Here is a 21,077-nt window from a genome sequence, read left to right as displayed (position 1 = left end):
TGTTGACCAGATTCTTCTGAGCCCAAGACATAATTGACTCTACCTCCTGAAGTAGAAACAGACTCAGAGTACCTCCTAGTCTCCTTATAAATGCCACTGCCATCATGTTGTCTAGTCTGAGTAGAACTGAGGTTCCTGAGATCAGATGACGAAATGCTAGGAGCACCTGGAAAGCTGCCCTTAATTTTAGAACGTTCGACACCCTCCTCCTGGAAGGGAAGTCCCAGGTGCCCTGTGCTACTTCCGTCAAAAAGTGGGCACCCCAGCCTTTGTTGCTGGCATCTGAAGTTTTCCTATCCTATCCATGAGATGGGAAGAATGGAATGACAAATTGAACAGATTCTCCCTCTGAAGCCACCAGGGCAGAGAGCTTCTCATTGAGGATGTGATCCGGATAAGCTGAGTTTTGTCGCCTAGCCATTGGTGAAGAAACCATTTTTGGAAAGGTCTCATCTTCCACTGGGCCCACTTCACCATTGGAATCTAGAGAAGAGTCAATTTTCAGTCAGTCAGTTAATTCCTTCTTAGTCTCTTGTATTCCTGGGAGCCCTCTTCAATACAGTAAAGGGTACCATCTAATTACCTGAAGAGAAGGTGTCGGTAATTCGGGTCAGAATTCATCCGGCTCTTTCAGCCTCCCATCTCCAGGCTCTCCAGTGTCTGAGGATTATCTGCACTATGGTGGTTCTTGGCTCCTGGCTTCCTCCAGCGCTTATATCCAGTGCCCACTCCATACCCCGCTAGTAGCTAGGGCTTAGCCGAGCCATGCGACAATCAAGTCCACAGTCACTATTCGGCCAAACCAATAATGGAACCACGTGGGAGCAATCTTCAGGTAGAAAGACCATAATGGGTCCTCCTCCGTAGGACCCAAAAAAAAAAAAAAAAGAACACGGCCATGGGCAGGGAGCAAAGATTTATGGGAGTAGTGTCCTATAGGGTAGTGGAGGCAGGACTTAACCCACACGTTGCTGCCATTGAGTGTCAGGAAAGAGCTTTTTATTCCAAAAAATATAAAAGGTATTGAACTGAACGGAGTGAACAGCAGGTATAAATAAATCAGTGAAATCCACCTGGTTGATTGATGCAGCTGTGAAATAAATTAGCTTATAATGTATAAATATTGTTCAAATATTTACAAAGTATATATGTTGAAATCGATTAATCTTGTGAGACGAATTTCCTTAATTAGTTCTGAGTCAGCGTAATTCAAAAATGTGTATTTATTTGTACACATTTCAATAGAAAAGAATATTTACAAAAAATAGTACAATAATATCTCTTTCTTATTCAATATATCAAGTCATGTGTCATTTAAAATGGCGGAATAACCCTTTGTATGCTGGAAGGCTGTGTGCAAGACATGTGTCTTTCTTCTAGCTGCTGATCTTCCAGAGCACATCTGCCTCGTTGTGTGTATAAGATTCAACAGGAAGCCTCACTCCCAGCTCTTCCCATTATATTAACCAGGCTCTAATCTACCGCCCGAAAGATAACTCCTCCTTTACAAAGGTGTGGGCTGAGTGGTTGCTATAACAATCTAACATATGTTAACACTTAAAACACAGCTCCACAATCTAACATGACCGGATGTAAGGGGGAAGGGGGAATTTCAGACTCTAAGACCTTCTAAAAACACATACATATACATATATATATATATATATATATATATATATATATATATATATATAAAATGAACTGGAGAATTTAACATAAACAACATTTATCAAAATCCTGACAGGTTTTAAATATTTACTTCAATTATCGCAAGTCATAACATAGAAATTACTGTCTCAAAGTCTCTTTCACACAATATGGAAAACTTATATTCTGAATAAAGTATAATAAAGCCAATTAAAATTTAGATATTAAGAATATAACAAGCTGCTGGCTCAATAAAGGCTTGATTGAATGTGTAGACGGAAGTGTGTCACAATAAAAGAGACTCAACCTCTATGCATTTCGGTCTATTAGATTGGCCGTCCTCAGCTGGGGTGGATTGACCATTTGGCCACTCGGGCATTGCCCGAGGGCCCCAGGCCACTAGGGGGCCCCATCAGGGTTGCCAGCCTCAGTAAAACCAGGGGCAGTATGTAAAAATCTGTTTTTTTTTTTACATCCGTCTCTGAAATGTCCCTTACCGACATCCTTTTGGTCTAAAAATCCTGAGATTATAGCTGCCCCATCTCCCCAGTACCTTCTCAACCAATAAGAGCACAATACAACCTTATCCTAGTGAATAAATTAAAATGGAAAAGAAAGCGCAGCCAACTCAGATACCATTCTTGCAGAAGATTTGGCTACCAGCAAAACTAGTTTCCCTGTCAAAAAAGGATCAAGGGAATGTCGTCTCGGCTCAAAAGGTTGTTTCTGTAATGCCTACAGGACCAAATGCAAGTCCCAAGGGTTCAGGGGTGACTTAACCGGAGGTTTTAAGCCACGTTACTCCCTGAATAAAGCTAGGAACCAAAGAGTGTGAAACTATTGGTCACTGAAAAAAAAAAAATAATAAATACCCGAAACCTGGTCCTTGATAGTATTCAAGGCGGCTTTATTTATAATCCCATCTGTAGAAAGTCAAGGATTCTATCTATGATATATTTCCTGGGGCGCCAACCCCTGGATTCACACCAGGAGACATATGCCTTCCAGACTCTATAATATAGGACGCTGGAGGCCAGGTTCCTTGCATTAACCAGAGTAGACTCCACTGAACCCGACAGCCCACGCTTCTCCAGAATGTGGGTCTCAAATAGCCAAACTGTTAAATTTAGCATTTGGAAAGATGGATGGAATACTGAACCTTGCGAGAGAAGGTCTGGCCGTGGCAGTAGGGTTCATGGGTCCCCTACTGCCATCTTTACAATCTCTGCCTACCAAGATTTCTTGGGCCACAAGAATCACCAACTTCCCTTCCTGCTTGATCCTGCGAAGAAGTCGTGGACGCAGGCAGAATAGGAGGGAATGCATAAATCAGTGAGAACCGATTCCACGGGAATAGCAAGGCATCTGTTCCACATGCTAGCGGATCCTTTGTTCTTGACACAAAGTTGTTGATTTCTTTGTTAAACCTGGACTCAAAGAACCACATCTGGGATCCCCCATCTTTGACATGAAGATATCGGGGTGAAGGAACCAGTCTCCAGGGAACAAGTGCTGGCGCCTCAAGTAGTCCACCTGCCAAGTTTCTATTCCTAGAATGAAGGCTGCCGATAGGCAAAGTACGGGATTTTTCTGCCCAAAATAGGATAGGATTCACCAGTCTCTGGTCCACACAACTTCTTGTGCCCCCTTGGTGATTAATATAGGCCATTGCTGTGGCATTGTAGGATTGAATCCTGGCAGGACAATTCCGTAAACTGAACATTCAGGCCCTCAGGACCAAGTGCTCTGCCTGAATTTCTAGAATGTTAATGGGTAAGGCCATTTCTGATCTGGTCCTCTTTTCTTGGACAGTTGCCTCTTGCAAAAGAGGGTTGGCATATGTTGTTACCACTTCCCAGGTAAAGGAAGGATTTTTCCCCTTGCAGATTTTTGGTTATTAATCATAACCTGAGGCTCTGGCGCACCCAGCCTACAGCACCTGACATTTCCTGGCGATCTCCCATCCAGGCACTAACCAGGCCTGACCCTGCTTGGCCTCCAAGATCCGACTAGATCGGGCGCTCTCAAGGTGTTATGTCCGTAAGCTTTGGAGTCAGACACATTGGGAATCTAGAGCTTGAACCCTTTGGTACAAGCCAATAGGATACTGTTTTGCAGCAGTCTTGCATGAAACTGAGCCTTGAATGGAGCCATCTTTTCCAACAACCTCATGCAAAACTGAATAGAAAAATCCATCTTGCTTCGATCACCTGAATCAGGTCCTTTTATGGCGCTCATCTTTGCCTGGGGCAAGAATACCCTTTTCTGGATGCACTGGGTATTTTAGCCTTCTTCATGGTTTTAAAAGATTTCTTCTAGGTTGAGAATCCAACATAGATAGATATTCTAAGTACTTGAATGTGGTGACCATACTTAGACTATCTGTTCTTAATTGATCTAAGCGGGCTACCGACTGGTCTAGGTAAGCCATATTAGTTATACCTTGGGCCCGTAATCTGGCAAGAAGAGGGGCCAGAAACTTTGTAAACACTCAAAATGACGATTTTACACCTTGAAAAGTAGATATTACTAGTGAGCGTGGAAATAAGCACATGGAGGCATGCATCTTTGCTGTCGATTGACGCCAGAAGTTCTCCTTCTTGTAGGATGGAGATAACTGATTGAATTGACTACATGCAAAAAAAAAAAAAAAAGTGGTTATATTCAGGAATTGATTTTAGATTTTTGAGATCCAGAATGTCCATTCGGTTTTGAAAAAAGGTTTGAACCAAACCACAACCTCTGCTTTTACATGGGGACCACCATGATCTTTTTATTGCCAAAAGATGGTCCAATGCTTGAGAGAACGACCTCTTTTTCTCTGGATCTTTAGGAACATTTGATCTGAAGAAACAAAAAACAAGGAAACTGGAACTCTCGGAACATCAGTTTGTACCTTGGAGGTATTGAGGAAGTCCCGCATCTGCCTCAACACTCTTCCCCAGATTCTTGAGAACTGCAGAAGAAGTCCCCCTATTCCAGTGAGCAGGGGGAGACTACTCACAAGGGGGGTTTCAGGATTTTTAAGGTTTCCTCCCCCAAGCCCTCTTTTGTCCCTGGGGTTGACACTGAGGATTACCTTCAGAAAAGGACCGAGGAGGCCGTCGTGACCGCCTGCAGTTTTAAAAATGAAAATACATTTACTCCTTTTCTTAAATGGCAAAGGGGTACTTTTTCCACTAGAATTTTAGGATGTATTACCCAAATCAATTACAAATAGCTACCGCAAAAGGAAGACTAGCCAGGAGCTTCTTGCATGGTGCTTAGCAAAGGGAGCAAAGCCTGAAGGATAGAATCTCTCATAGTAAGTATTGCAAACCTAAAGCTGCCAGTAGCTTGCCAGATCCTGAGCCTGCTGAGCAGGATAACCTTGAACACCTGTTTAAACGGGTCTCTCAATTACTATCAGTGCAGGCTGAGACACTCCATCTTCCAGAGATAAAAATAAATAAAACTTTTTTTTTTAAATAGGAATTCCAACCTTTTATCCACTGGATCCCCAAGTATTTGAGCATTGTCTGCTGGACAAGTCAAACTCTTATTCCCAGAGGATATAGCAGCGTTAATTGCTGGTATACCCGACTTTTAGTGAATTTTCTCCATCATAGGATAAAGCGTGAAAAACTTTTTAAAGAGGGAAAAAAACATGCTTATCTGGGTGATTCACTAAGATACAAAAAAAGCTTTTTCAGCAAAGAATGGACAGGAAAGGTATGCACAGTCCCACACTGGGATGCGATTAAAGCAGCTAATTACTACTTTTTTTTTTTAATCCTATCATGGCTGAGGGAAAAAAAATAAAAATACCCTTTTTAGTAACAAACAGGGGCTGCAGTGTTGAAAACAGTTACAAACATTTCATTGCCCCAATGCTCACTCTGACCAGCTACTCTCTCTCAGGGGAGAATGCCCTTGTAGAGAGGAGTAGGCTTTCCAGAGCTTGAGGGAGACCCTTTTAGCCTTTTTTTGGGGGTGTTTAAACTCCCCTTTTGACCTTAGCCCAACGCACAAAAGCAGAGGTACCATCAGAAGAAATCTCGTCCACTGCTTGAACATTTGAACATTAGTTCAGCCACTGCTAGTAATGCTCAGCCTGATGCAAATAGTAAAATGTGTCAAATAGGAAATGCCTGTGTCACCAAACCTCTTTCATGCCCAGGGGAGTTCAGCCCGGGGGGGGGTGTCTGGTGAAGCAACCCCCCCCCCACCATCTTACCGGAGGTCTGCCTGCTAGCCGGAGGAAAAAAAGCCTGCTGCTTCTGACACAGTGTGATCTTTGAGCAAAGCATGAGAAGGTACATGCTCCATACAGCCCCCAGTGGCGACACTTAGGCATGACAACATTTTACTTAAAAAAAAAAAAAAAAAAAAACAAAAAAACCCCCACACATTTCATAAGAATTTTTTTTTTAAATTCTTAGAAAAAAAAAAAAAAAATCCTTACCTTTCCTGCCGCAGGATTTTCTGTAGTAAAAACCAACAGACCCAATCTTCACCCTTCACGGTGGGTTCCGTTAAATATTCAGGAACCCACACTCCTGGTCCTGTAATAGCACCCCGCCAGTAAAAAACTTTATGGCTCGAAAATACCAAAGTACTTGATCCCGGGGTCCAGCTCTCTAAAAAGAGAAGCGTTACAGGTAAAACCTTGTTTCTTCTGACACGAAGCCCGGGTACCATTCAATTTGGCCTAAAAGACACTTTGAATGGAGCCAGCTGCATAGCTACACAGCACATCTTTACTCATGACCAACACCTTAGACACAGGCGAAAAAAATCTGAGGTACTTCCAGTAGTGTGAGGGGTTATATTAGGGAGTGGACTTCCTGTCTTAGGGTGTGCTAGTGTCCATCACCTAAAAGTGGCCTATAAGCCACATAACTGCTATGGCTCTGTGTCTCGTGAGGTACGATAAGAAAAATCCTGTTGATACGGCGCCCAGGTATCTTCCTGAGCACTGAACAGAAATAGCAAGCATTCAAATCTTATCAACCTTCTGTGAACTACAAAGGCCCCACCTTCCCTAGTGTAGAGAGAAGGGTTTGCAGCCCAGGGTAATAGATGGTTCCTTCATAAATACAGAAAACACATTCACAACCTAGGACAGGAAGCATGTCACGGGCAAGATCAGTAAACAAATGCACACCATTGACTAATGTAGCCACCACATCCAAGGACTGGTAAGCTAAAATTTATACTACAACCGAGAAAGAAAAAAAAAAAAAAGTTCACAGCAGCAGCAAAAAAAAAAAAACGAACAAGCCCCACTTCTTTTTAGTGCAGCCTGATGCTTTGAATATTCAATCCATGTCAGAACAATGTAACGCACATAAAATGCGCAAAACTAAATATGAGGCAGCACAGGTTTGGCTCCTCTGCTGTGCCCTAGACCTTTTGCAATAACATCCAGGAATTGGAAAGACGGGCGCTGGATAGCAGAAGCATAACCAAAGCTTGGCTGGCAGATAGTGGCTGGATGTGGATACTCGCATTACTCTAGGGTACAAATACTGCCCCTGGCAGGATTTCTTGTAGATGAATAGCCACAGGAAAGGCCAGATCTGGCAAGAAATAGCTGCACAGCTGTACCTAGATTATAGAAGAACATGAAAAAGAAACAGCAAGCCTCCACGGGCAATTAAAAAAAAAAAAAAAATTATGTTATAATATTAATATATAAAAATGCCCAATACCATAGCCAAAAAGAACACCAAGCATGCAATTTGGGATAAGTGTTGTTTTTTTTTTTGGGATAATTCTTGTCCTTGGTACACCATAGATGTACCAATTCCATTAGGACATCAATATAATGAACAGATTTTATGTAGAAAAGCTTGACTTTTTTTTAACAAAACTATTTATTAAAGTTTTGCAAAGACAAAAATTAAAGCAATAAATATACAATCAATTATTTTCCCCATCACTCAAACCAACCTCGCACAACCTGGAATCTGTTACAATTGTAACATTTTATAGCAGTGTTTAAATACTGAGGACCTCAGTAATATAAAACATGAGAAAGAAAAAAGGTTTACTGTGCGAGATAGTGTAAAATGTATCTTTTAACAAGGTACCCTGTATTAACACCTTAAAACAGAAACATGAATTAAAATGGACCCAAAACCATTATAGTTTCTATTCAAATTCTCTTATGTTTGAGTAAATGTATAAATCTTAAAGTGGTTGTAACAGCTGAAGGTTTTTTTACATTCATGGAAGAAGGTTAAAAAAAAAAAAAAAAAACGCACACCTTTAGTACACAGCTCCCACCTCAGCCCCCCCTTATATACACACACCTGAGCCTGAACCCAATCCCAATCCAGCAATGTGCACAAGAGCAGAAGCTCTCTCAGGTCTCTCCCTCTTCATTGGCTGAGACAAAGCAGAGGGAGCCATTGGCTGTCAAACATAGCCAGTAAGGAGTGAGCAGGGGGCTGGTCTGAGCCACTCTGTCTTTCAGAGACACAGAGGCGGCTCAGGAGCGAACATGCACGAGTGCCCCCATAGCAATTCAGCAGGGTGGGGGGGGGGGGAGGTGGCACTAGAGAAGAGAAGGATTGGGGCTGCTCTATACTAGGGAAGTATACGTTTTACAAAACGCTCTAACCTTACATAGCCAAAAGCAACACACTTCAGCACGGCTACCTTATAGAAACATTTTAGGCCAGGTCGTGTTCCCTTTAATAGTGATAAAAAGTGGTGCCATTTTTTTCCCCTTACGCTTAGCTAGGAAAAGAATAAACCACTTGTTAAAAATAAATAGATGCCATCTATCTTCTATTGTCACAGTTATGTGAAGAAATATAAAAAGATATATATTACGGTTACAAGCAAATGTGTGCCTGCTCATGGTTTTTGGTCTCTGAGTGATAACCACACTAGTAAGGAGCTCATTAGAGATGAGTGGTAGCTGATGTAGTGAGGCAAAAATGGTGGCTGAACATAAGAATTGGGATGGGAGCCCAGGAGGAGGCAAAAAAAGCCAGTGGCTAAGGACTGAAGGAAACAAAGGAGACAGTGTAAAAAAGGTGACCGTGGCATAGGGAGGAGAAGAGAGGAGCAACAGCCAACGATGGAACAGTGGAAATATTTGAATGTGATCTGCTCACGAACATTTGAAAGAATAGAATGAGGTTAATGAGGATATATAAAACATGATTGTAGGAGTAAGGTGGTAAAGTGGGAGCTGATTGTGGACAGGGGATGTAAAATTAGACTGACATTTGGGTTATTACATTGCCTTGATCTGGAAAAAATAATATATAAAAAAAGTAAGAAGGGGAGGAGAAAGGTAGAAGGAATTAATTATATTTCATTACACCGATTAGTAAAACTGCACAGGGAAAAAAAAAACAAAAAAAAAAACGTTTTATATCAATTCAAAAGGTATATGTGGTAGGAATGATAAGAAATATTGCTTAGAATATCAAATTCTGCATATACCTACAATAGTACAAATATTTTTTAAAGTATAACTAATAAAAAGGAAAAAAACTTTCTTTAGTTTTCAGTAGGAGTGAAGAGGGATTAGAACACCTGAAGGCTTTTATTGCTAGAGATGTTATTGCTGGGAGGTTCACCCTCTCCATTTGTCTTGTTTACCATTATCATTGAAAGTGAAGGTTAAAAAATTATCTATATTTGGGTTTTCCCCCAAAAAAGTAATATAGAGGGGAAATCTTTCACTGGGGGCACTCGTTCTGGTGGCCTGGGGGTTCCCAAAGGATTCCTTTAATTTGCAGGGATTTCCTTACGTCCCATTTTGTTTATAGGACAGGAAGCAAAGGTAAATCTACCTAATGGGACACAGATGGCAAACAAACAATCAAACCATCAGGGGTTATAACCCTCCTCTACTCCATAAGGGAAAAAAAAAAAAAAAAAAAATTTTTGCATGTAGTTCTACTTTAAGTGAATGAACACTTGCTTTGCCCGTTCTAGACATAACAGGTTGTCTTTACTGCCATACGCCACAATTATACCCTTCTACACAGCTAGAAATACTAGGCTATTTTTTTTTTCCGCTCCTGGTGGGTGAATATAGTGACAAGTAAAGGTAAATACATGCTGCTGTGGTTGGGACATTAAAAATAAACCTGCAGCTTTGTCCTGCATGTGTAAAAGGCAGATTTGCTTTAGGATAAGAAGTGACCCATTAGTATGTGGGAGCAACACAGTGCTAAGTGGTTAGCACATCTACCTAGCTGCATTAGGGTCATCGGTTTGAATCCCAACCATGGCACTACCTGTATGAAGTTTGCATGTTCTCCCTTTGGCTGTATGGGTTTCCTCCCACACGCCCAAGACATGCTAGTAAGTTAATTGGCTCCTGTCTAAAGTTCCCTAGCATATGTCTGTATGAATGCGAGGTAGGGACCTTAGACTGGAAACTCCATGAGGGCAGGGACTGATGTGAATGTACAATGTGTGTGTAAAGTGCTGTGTAAATTGATGGCGCAATACAAGTACCTGTAATAAACTAACAGTACATCCATAGCTTGCATAAATTCCAATGCAAATAAAGAATTTCTGAAAAGTATGAATTTACATGGAAATGTCTCCCAGTGCAAGAACTACAAAAATAGCAATTTTAAATGTTGTCACCTGTACGTGTCCTTTTTCTCCCTCTGCTTCAGAGGAATGAAGTTTATTTGGGAGGTTATAATTGCACCGACAAAAAAGGTAGGTTGTCTTTTTCAGAGCCCTTATTGTATGTTGATTCTGTGCATAGTACAAGTTTACTTTAAATAATGACCAATTGTCTCATCTAGGCTGGGGCAGTATAGAGAAAAAGTAGGAACTTTTGACTTACTGTAAAATCCTTTTTTGGAGTACAGGATGAGTGTTCGCAGTACATTGGGTTATGCTGCTGCCTTCAGGAAATTGGCAAAACAAAGCTGTAGGACAGCCTGGAAGAACCCCTTCCCACTCCCAGCATGCCTCGGTTCTGTAAGCAAGCAATAGCAGGAGCAGATCATAACAGACAGGGAGGACCAGTGTTCTGTAAAAAAAACAGAACACACCAAACCACCCACATAGTAATGCAAAGCTCCTATTTTCCTAATTGTACATTGCGAGAAACAGGAGTATTCATGTACACTGGGACATCCAAAAGCAACAGAAGGGCCCAAAAAAAGAAACAGGATAAACAGAGGTGGTTCAACAGAACCTACAGAGTTGCCTGAATAACCTTCTGAACAAAGTCAGCATCAGTTAAGAATTTAAGGTGCTTCTAAAGGCTCAAGGTTTTCTTCATTCTATGCATGAAGGGGAGAAAAAAAAAAAAAAAAAAAAAAACAAACACACCACGAAAGGAAACCACACACACACCTTTTGCAGCCCCCCCCCCCCTCCCCAAATACTTACCTGAGCCTCATCGCAATCCAGCAATGTGCATGAGAGCCTCCACTATCTAGGAACTCTCCATCCTCACTGGCAGTTAAAGCTAGTGAGCCATGGTTCTGTGTGTGAATGGACATACTGAGCAGCGGGTCGGGAGCGAGTCCGTTTGGTGATCCCACAGCAAGTTGCTCGCTCTGGGGACACTGGACAGGAGGGAGGGGCCAGGAGCAGCAGCAGGGGGGGTCCCAAGAAGAGGATCTGGGCTGCTCCATGCAAAACCACTGCATGGAGCTGGCAAGTATTTAAAACACACACACACACAGCCTTTAATATCACTTTAACATCCACTTTGAAAAACAACATGTGAACAGAAGACCAGATGGCAGCCTCAAAATCTGAAAAAAATAAAAATAAAAAAAAAGTCTCTAAAAAAAAAGAACCACTAGAGCCGAGATTGGCAGTGCTCAAGGCCAGCTTCCTGGGATGAAATTTCCTCATCTCACTACAAGAGAAGAACATTTTCCAAGTGCGATGGTAGACTTTGCAAAATGTCTATTTTCTAGCTTTCAAGAATGTAGACTGAATTAAATATGCCCTTGTCCCTCAAGACCTGGGCTTCAGCAGTCAAGCTGTTAAAGCCAGCGATTGAGAAGCATGGTGGTAAACCAGCTTTTGAAACAGAGGATTCAGATGCTATGGAGAGCCTGCCAGAGCAAGAAAACAGAGCCTAGGTAATGTCCAGAGGATCATGTAGGTGTAAAGGAGATAGCAGCAAGGCAATAAAGTTCACTTGCACTCAGAAGATGAGAGGAACAAGCTCAATACTGACACTGTAGATGGGACCTATTCAGGAGCAGAAAGGCCCAGATTCCAGGCAGCCACAGAAGGCAGGCCACTCAAGCGCCAATACTGGTGCAGCTTCCCCATCCTGCCACTGGTTGTCCGACCGATAGTGTCAAAGTACAGTGGATTACCCTCCTTATGGAGTAGAGCTGAAACCAAAACAGGCTTCTTGTAAAAAACAGGCAGAAGCCCTACTAACGGCAACTGAGGTCCAGCACAGACCCCACGCATCAGGGGATAGATAGGCAGGATCTAGGGTGCACTACAACCCGGAACCTGTAAAGCAGCCGATTTAAACACATCACAAACTAGGTACCTAGGTGAACAGCTAATACAGAGTCCAGTGCCAGAAGACACATTACTGTATAGGCTGTCCATGCTGCTTGCCAAGTATCAACATCAATCACAAAAGTTGCAAAAAACGAGCTCCTCCAGACTCTGCAGCAACAAAATAAACTTGCTAGAAAAATAGTTCTTGATAAACTGAGGCATGCTGGGAGTGGGAGCAATTATACTGCGCTGTCCTTACAGCTTTTGTTGCCCAGTCTCCTAAAGTCAGTAGTACAATCCAATGTACCTGAAAACAAAAGAAAACCCAAGCTGTTAAAATGATAAAATTACATAAGTATTAATACAAGACACATTGGGGGACATTTACTAAAACTGGTGCACACAGAATCTGGGTGCAGCTGTGCAAAGTATCCGATCAGCGTCTAACTTCCTCCTATTAGGCTTTGACAATAAAACTTAGAGGCTGTTGAAAGAATATTAGAGGGCCCCTCCCAATTAATTTCAGATATCTATAAAATTTTGAATGCCTATCCAATTCAAGCCCGTGGTAAGCATTCATATATGCTCAAATGGGAGAGGATTCTAGGTGAAGAACTCTCCTTAGAAGCGTGGCCGGTGGTCTGGTCTCAGGCAGCCAAGAGCTCCCTCTGCATATATAAAGAAAATTCATATAAAATACTCTACATTTGGTACCCGACGTCATTCATGCCATTTATCCCACTAGTTCTGATCGCTGCTGGAGATGCCACTGTGATAAAGGCATGCTATATCATGTTTATAAGAGTTGCCCAGGTCTCAATTTTTTCAAAAATGGTCCAAAAGTTTATTACAAAGGCTTTTCGATATAATTATCTCATTTACTCCTAAATTTTTCCCGCTGGGCCTGTCCTCTAAGACTTCTTAAAACTCACAAGAAGCTACTATGCCATGTGCTTACAGCTTCTAGATAATGCCTTGTAGCGCTTAACGGGAATAAAAAAAACCTAGCACGTCATCTTCAGCTGCCATAATTAAAGCTAAAGAACTTATGGAAAACCGACGGCTAGATTTTCTGATAAATTAGAAGCACATAACCAAACATGGGAGTTGTGGCATCTTAGAGAGGACTCATCCTGAAACATCCTATTTGAGTTCATTTACATCTTAGCTTGTAGCTCATGTGAAGGCTTTGACAAGTTGCAGCACTTCCTTTAACTTTAAAGGTGTATTTACCCCCAGAGGTACTATATTCTACTTTTTGTATTTACTTGTGTTTTTTTTTTACCAAACCAAGACCCCTTTCACACTGAACACTGCTAGTGGTAAAGCACTGCTCGTGTTAGCAATTAAAAAGTGCTTTGCAGGGGCTTTCGCAGCGCTGCCCGTTGAATCTCAATGGCAGGAGCAGTTTAGGAGTGGTGTATACACCGCTCCCACATAGATGCTGCTTGCAAAACTTTCGGTCCTGCAAGTGCACAGCCCCAGTGTGAAAGCACTCTGGCTTTCGCTGGGGTGGCAGTTAACAGGCGCCATTTTTAGAGCTAAAACGCCTGTAAAGGGCCTTCAGTGTTAAAGGGGTCTAAATGCCAGCACACTATGTAACTGAGTTAAGTTTATTCCTTTTACATTAAAGTAAGACTTCAGCATCAATTCTGAACCGTTTATTTGCTGCGTCTCAGCTTCATCTTATTCAAGCGTGTACAATACTATGTGCTTGCATTGTACCTTCTGAAATCATATACACCGTTTCTACTTTTCTATAATCTAATAAAAAGATGATATATTAAACAAAAAAACCACAACACAATACTTAGAATCTGATTGTGTGCATCAGTTTTAGTAAATCTGCCTCATTGTTTAAATATGAATCTATTAATTTTGAACAAACAGAGCAAAGAAACTAGTGATGATGAACCTTAAAACCTGGACATACAATTCATTTAATAACTGAGATCAAAGTTATTTTTTACTTTTCTCCAAATCACACTGTATTAACAACTTTTTTTTGCATCTTTATTTATAAACCAAATGCTGGCCATACACAGGACGCGTTCTTTGTCAAAATGATTAAATATAAAAACAATCACACCCCATAGCGGCTGCCATATATTATTCTTTAAGACTCTCCACAATTCTTTTAGTGTTGATCACCAGTCAATACAGCCAGCTACCATTTGAAACTGGTATAACTATTGAAGCCTAAAAGTGCAATCACCACCATGATCTATTATTACCCATCAAATGCAACATGCTCCTTAATGACAAAATTGTCTGTTATTGTTTTAATTATTTTTGGATTTCAAATACTTGGTAAAATGCACATTTTCCTAAATTTAAAAATTCATTGAATATTTGAATGTAAGCAAAGCTGTAATACAAAGCCGTTAAACTTTTCTCTCAAAAGTCCATAATTTACAAGAGGAACTCTTTTGCATCCTCTTGAATTATAGATGCATATCTAAGAGTCTTTCAGACTGTCCCATTACTTGCGAGGCTGATGAATGTGCTGGTTAACATGATGGGCAGCGGGTAACTTCTCCACAGAAGGATGTGGTTTTTGATGAGCAACTTGCGCAGCAGCAGGTGGGAAGTCCTTGTCACCCTGTGAACATATATAAAATTACATTTTAAATCACACCTTTAATTGAACAGGCAAAACAGGTGCACCAAAATGAAAGTGTTGAAACCAAAAATTCAAGATGCACTTGACCGAAACCAAAACATGACAGTTTAACCATTTCAGCCCCAGAGCATTTGGCTGGCCAAAGACCAGAGCACTTTTGCAATTCGGCACTGCGTCGCTTTAACTGACAATTGCCCAGTCATGTGATGTGGCTCACAAACAAAAATTAAAGTCCTTTCCCCCCCCACAAATAGAGCTTTCTTTTGGTGGTATTTGATCACCTCTTTTTTTTTTTTTTTTTTTTTTTTTAAAGGGGAAGAACGACAATTTGGAAGAAATTTTTTTTCTATAACAACCCCCCAAAATATTACACACACACACTATATTAATAAATATTACACATACATACACACACACACCTCAGTTTAGGCCGATATGCATTTCCAAAAAAGGTATAGCGTCTACAAAATAGGGGACAGTTATGGCATTTTTATAAATAGCGATTTTTATTGTGACTGCGACATTATGGCAGACACAGCGGACACTTGGTGCCATTTTAAGACCATTTATATAGCAATCAGTGCGATTAAAAATGCAGATTACTGTGTAAATATGACTGGTAGTGAAGGGGTTAACCATTAGGGGCGCTGCAGGGTTAAGCGTGTCCCAGGGAGCAATTCTAACTGTGGGGGGCGGTGTGTGACAACACTGATCACCGCTTCCGATTACAGGGAGCTGTGACCAGTGACAGTGTCACTAGACAGAACAGGGAAATGCTTGTTTACATTAGCATTTCCCCGTTCTTCCTCTCCGTAAGACTATCGCGGGTATCCCCGCGGACCCGCGGTCAGACTCATGGAGCTTGTGGCGGGCGCGCCTGCTATCCAAGCCTCGCAAGATCACATACATTAAACGTGATTTCGCACAACGGAGCCAACCTGCCGCAGTGAAACTGCAGCGGCTGGTCCGCAAGCGGTTAAAAAATAAATGTAAAATATATACAGTATCTCACAAAAGTGAGTACACCCCTCACTAAGAGCCATTGATCAGGTTTTTGCTCAGATGCGAGTAGAGGAGAGCCGATCGGCGGCTCTCCTGACAGGGGGGGAGTCTGTGCTGATTGTTTAGCAGCACAGCCCCCCCCCCCCCTCGGATGCCCACTTCAGACAACCAGGGAAGCTGCCAGGACCACCAGAGAAGCACATAACATGTGGATGGCCATCCACGTGCCAACATATGCCCAATCAATGCCAGTGCCCACAAATGGGCACCGACTGGCATTATGAAAACAAAAATTCAGTGATGCCCAGCAATGCCACTCAGTGTCAATCAGTACCCGTCCATGCCACCCATGAGTGTCCATCAGTGCCGCCTTAGTGCAGCCATATCAGTGCCCTTCATTGAAGAAGAAATGGTCATTAAATTTGCGAGAGTGCTGAAAGGTGAAAATTGGCTTGGGCAGGAAGGTGTATAAGTGCCTGTTATTGAAGTGGTTAATTGGCAAAGATTTCAAACAAACTTCTTTCACATGGTAATTTGTAGATCATTTTAAAGATGTTTATCCTACCTAGTAGTGTTAGGGGGAGATTGGTCCACGTCTTTAATGTGGTTCTCAATCTTCCGATAAGAGGATCTAGGTTGATTTTGATGTAGGAGGAGATTGGTTGTTTGTTTCACTGTAACCCCCAGATATCGTAAGGAACCGACTATTTGTAAGGGGCAGGAGGGAGGTGGCACCATCGACGTTGCTTGGTCTATCAAAGAGAAGGGATTTGTCCCAGTTGACCTGGAACCCAGAAAAATGACCAAACCTCCCAATAATTTCCAGCAGGGCTGGGAGAGACAACTGGGGGTCCGATAGGTAAATTAACAGATCAGCGTACAAAGACACCTTTTCTTCCAGTCCCCCAATCGTCAGTCCCACTACCTCCCCACTGGATCTTATTAGCGCTGCCAGAGGCACTAGACAGGGATGTCCCCTATCAGAGAGGGATCAGACATGGCTGCGTTCACTCTTAGCCTAGCGGTGGGCTTCAGGTAGAGTAGTTGCCGAATCCGAATTTTGCTAAAACTTCCAACAGGTATGGCCATTGGACTGAGTCAAATGCCTTGTGAGCTCCCAAGGCCAATACGGCCCGAGATCCCACATTGAGTGACTTGCAGATTAGTAAAAAGCCTACGCAGATTGATGGAGGTCGATTGCCCAGGGATGAACCCAGTTTGGTCCGTGCCAATAATAGCAGTGATGACTGTTCAACCACCGGGCGAGCACCTTGGCTAGAATCTTGATATCTGAATTAATAAGCTAAATCTGTCTATACGATTCACAAAAACAGGTGATCTTTATGGGGTTTGGGAAGGAGGACAATCAGCGCCTCTGACAGAGGGCGGTGCCGAGGCCAATCTGGGGCATCAGTGTTACTGGAATACCCTCCACCTCCACTCTGTGTAGCAGACGGGGCAACAGTTTGAGTGGGGGAAAGGCATAAGTCAGCCGATACTGCCCCCACGGAGCCACCAATGCGTTTGACACGTCCGCCAAGGGGGTCTCTTGTCCTGGACACAAACCTCTGCACCTTTCAATTGAGCTGAGAGGCCAAGAGATCCACGTCTGGTGTGACGCACCGCAGGCAAAGAAGCCTGAATACCTCCGGATGCAATGACCATACTCCTAGGTCCAGCATCTGGCGACTTAAGTAGTCCACCTGCCAGTTTCCTATGCCCAGGATGTAAATTGCCGACAGGGCTGGCACTTGTCGCTCTGCCCTCTGGAGGATGCGAGCAACCTCCTGTGCTGCAGCTGAGCTCCTTGTTCCTCCTTGATGGTTGACATATGCCACCGCCATGATGTTGTCCGACTGGATTCTGATCGGATGCCCCTGTAGCCTCATTGACCATGTGGAGAGGCCTAGCCTGATCGCCCAAAGTTCAAGCACACTGATCGGCAGCTGGGATTCTTCCCGCGACAAAAGGCCCTGGGTTAACTGTACCCCAGCACTCCACCCCAACTGGTCAGGCTGGCATCTGTTGTGATCACCCTCCAATGGAGAGGAAGCAACAATCTCCCGGACTGAAGGGCCGGAGACCTCAGCCACTAGAGGAGAGAATCCCTGACTAACTGACCCGAATCTGAGAGTTTTGTCCCATTTTGACAGGATCTCATTCTGCAAGACTCAAGTGTGAAATTGGGCGTACGGTATCGACTCGAAGGAGGCTACCATGGGGCTCAGAACTCGCATGCAGAAGTGCAGCGATGTCCACCTGCGGTTCATCAACAACTTCACCGCAGCTTGGAGAAACCTCCAATGCTGAGGCATATGCAAGTACGCGTCCTGGATATCCAGAGACGCCAGGAAGTCCCCCTGATGGAGCGCAGTGACCACAGAGCGAACGGATTCCATTCTAAACCTTTGTACTTTCACAAATCAGTTGAGGGCTTTCAGGTAGAGGCTTGGACATGCCCCTTCCTTTTTGGAGACTACAGATTGGGAGTAGAATCCCTGAAATCTTTCCAGCTTTGGAACCGGTACTATCACCCTGCGTATGAGCAGGTCCTTTACTGCCCCAACAGGACTTCCCGGTAAGCCGGGAGTAAAGGTATGCTGGAGGGAAAAAAAAAAAAAAAATCTGTTTGGTGGACAAGAAAAACCTATCTTGTAGCCCAATGAAACCAATTTGCAGACCCATTGGTCGGACAGCAGTGACGTCCACCGAGCTGCAAACTCCCGCAGGCGACCCTCCACCTGAGTGTCAGATGGGGGCAAACCTTCACGCAGTAGCATTTTTGCTTGCAGACTTGCAAAACCAGGGATGCCTTTGTTGTTCAGCAGATGCCCTGTCGGGCTGGGATCGCTTACTTGTTGTCCCGGGGCGGGCGAAAAAAGTCGTCTGAGCGGAAAAGGAGGGCCCTTGCCTATGGGGTAGGCTCTTTACCCTTCCTGGACTGTGGGAGTAATGTACTCTTCCCACCTGTAACATTCTTAATAATGTCATCCAGCTTTTTTAGATGCATCCCTTCAGCCAAATCAGGCGCCGTAGCACCACTGCTCATACCGATGCTCTAGAGAGCATGGGGACTGTATCCAGGGCCGCATCACAGACATACTTAAGGCCATGCACTAACTGGTCTGCTAATTCTACGCAGACTGAGGGAGACTGTTGCTTCTCCAATTCACGGTGCAATAACTTTGCACACTCAGCAAGTGTCTGTAACACCAAGGCTGTGGCCAGTACAGGCCGTAATGTTGACCTCACTACCGTAAACATGGACCAGGCCACTGCCTCGGCTCTGTCGATAGAGTCCTCGAATGCAGGAGTCCCTTCTACTGGAAACGTGGTTACTTTATATAACCTGGATACGGGAGGAGCCGTCCATTTTTTAAGGACGGTAACAAAAGGGGTAACACACCGCCATTCTTCTCCATTCCTTGTAGATGAACTTAAAATACCGTATATACTCGAGTATAAGCCGAGATTTTCAGCCTCTTTTTTGAGGCTGAAAGTGCCCCCCTCGGCTTATACTCGAGTCATCGCTGTCTGCCTGCTCGATCAGCGTGTCGAGCAGACAGACAGCGGCCATTCTATTCTAATTCAAAAGCCGCGCCTCCGGCTCCGCCTTCGCCTGTGATAGGCGGAACACTGAATTTCCCAGCAGCCTGTGTTCCGCCTATCACGGACATCCGCTCATCCTCGTACTACGGACGAGGATGAAAGGATGGCCGTGATAGGCGGAACACAGACTGCTGGGAAATTGTGTTCCGCCTATCACAGACAGGGAGGCGCGGCATTTGAACAGGAAAATGGGCGCCGACGAAGAGCGGTGATCCTGGGACGGGACCGGACGGAGGCTCGGCTCGGCTCGGGACGGGACCGGACGGAGTCTCGGGACGGGACCGGACCGGACGGAGGCTCGGCTCGGGACGGGACCGGACCGGACGGAGGCTCGGGACCGGACGGAGGCTGGGGACACAGGTAGGCTGGACACACAAGGCCTCACACACACACACACACACACACACACACACACACACACACACACACACACGGATGGACACACACACAGGGATGGATGGATGGATGGACACACACACAGGGATGGACAGGCATATCTCACCCTCGGCTTATACACGAGTCAATAGGTTTCCCAGTTTTTTGGGGGTAAATTGGGGGCCTCGGCTTATACTCGGGTCGGCCTATACTCGAGTATATACGGTAAGTCAAATACGGAAACACCTTAGGTGCACGGGTCAGCTTACAGGACCCAAAAGGGACCGACATTTCAGCAGAAGATCCTGCTGCATCCTGTATCTTCAGCGGTGATTAGTGCTCCTACTAGCGCTTTTTCCTGCGCTGACCCAGACACGGCATCATCCTCACTGTCCGAACAGTCCTGGTCTGCATCCTCCGACACGTCAGAACAGGGGCCGCCAGTCACCAGGCTATTCCTGGGTGTAACTACCCGCTGTACCAACAAAATGGTCCACCAGCCCTGATGAACCCATTATTGTGAGAAAGTTAGGAGAGAGCTGAACGGGACGCCGTCTCTCTGCGCCAATGTAACAGGAGTTACCAGCAGTCGGCTGAATGTAACGTGGGGAAGAATGGTGTCAAATAAACAAAAAAGAGGGAAATGACATGGACATTGGACTGTACGGTTCATTTAAGCACAAGAGACTCCATTTTGTTCTCACTGTTAAAATGTGTTCTGTAACCTTCAACAGACAGCTCCTACTAAAACGCTCTCTACTCCCCCCTCCCTTCTCAATGTTTTACATTTGCAATTGTTCTATTCGCTATCTTTTAATGATATATTTCTATTTGTTAGCATTTAGAAACGTTTTGTTAGTTTTTAACAACATCTCACACCACCCCTTTCTTATCTATGTATAAAATAACATGTAATAAATTGACACTGAAGGGACATTTTAAAACAGCGATCGAGTCCTGTGAATCTGTTCCTGCAGCTGCAGTATTAACTTTGTTTTAGAGCCCCAATCAGAAATTAGTCATAACAATTTGCATTGGACAAAGTGTGTAGCTAGGGCCTGCTCACGCTCGATGGCCAGGCTGGGCAGACAAGGATCTACATTATCCAGCCTGTCACCCAGTCGGCTGTTGACAGAAGATCACAGGATCAAAATTTTGCAGAAAAAAAACAAATTGAAAAAACCCAGGACCAATGGTCACTTCAGGGAGCCTAGGTCCTTCACTAGGCAGGAAAAAAAAAAAAAAAAAAAAAAACTGGAGCTGCAGGAAGCAGGCTGAGGGGGGTCAGAGCCAGAGGGGCCGCCCCCTAGGCGGAACTATGTAGTTCTGCCGTTTTTATATGTTACATGTTCTGCCTAGTCCTCTC

General features: G+C 43.8%; 1 protein-coding gene across 1 annotated transcript in view; it reads right to left on the bottom strand.

Annotated features, from left to right (window-relative positions):
* Window positions 1-14,093: 14,093 nt before the first annotated feature.
* Window positions 14,094-21,077, bottom strand: part of DAP (death associated protein) — a 35,681-nt gene continuing 28,697 nt past the window's right edge. The window contains exon 4 of the mRNA XM_077491855.1: window positions 14,094-14,704. Within this exon, the coding sequence (XP_077347981.1) occupies window positions 14,585-14,704 (120 nt within the window). The 3' untranslated portion in view covers window positions 14,094-14,584. The remainder of the gene's footprint in view (window positions 14,705-21,077) is intronic.

Source organism: Lithobates pipiens, unplaced genomic scaffold, assembly GCF_037356315.1.
Source record: "Lithobates pipiens isolate NorthernLeopardFrog02 unplaced genomic scaffold, aLitPip1_a1.2 Scaffold_19, whole genome shotgun sequence".
NCBI classification, from domain to species: Eukaryota; Metazoa; Chordata; class Amphibia; order Anura; family Ranidae; genus Lithobates; species Lithobates pipiens.
This window is presented reverse-complemented; position numbering and strand designations above follow the sequence as displayed.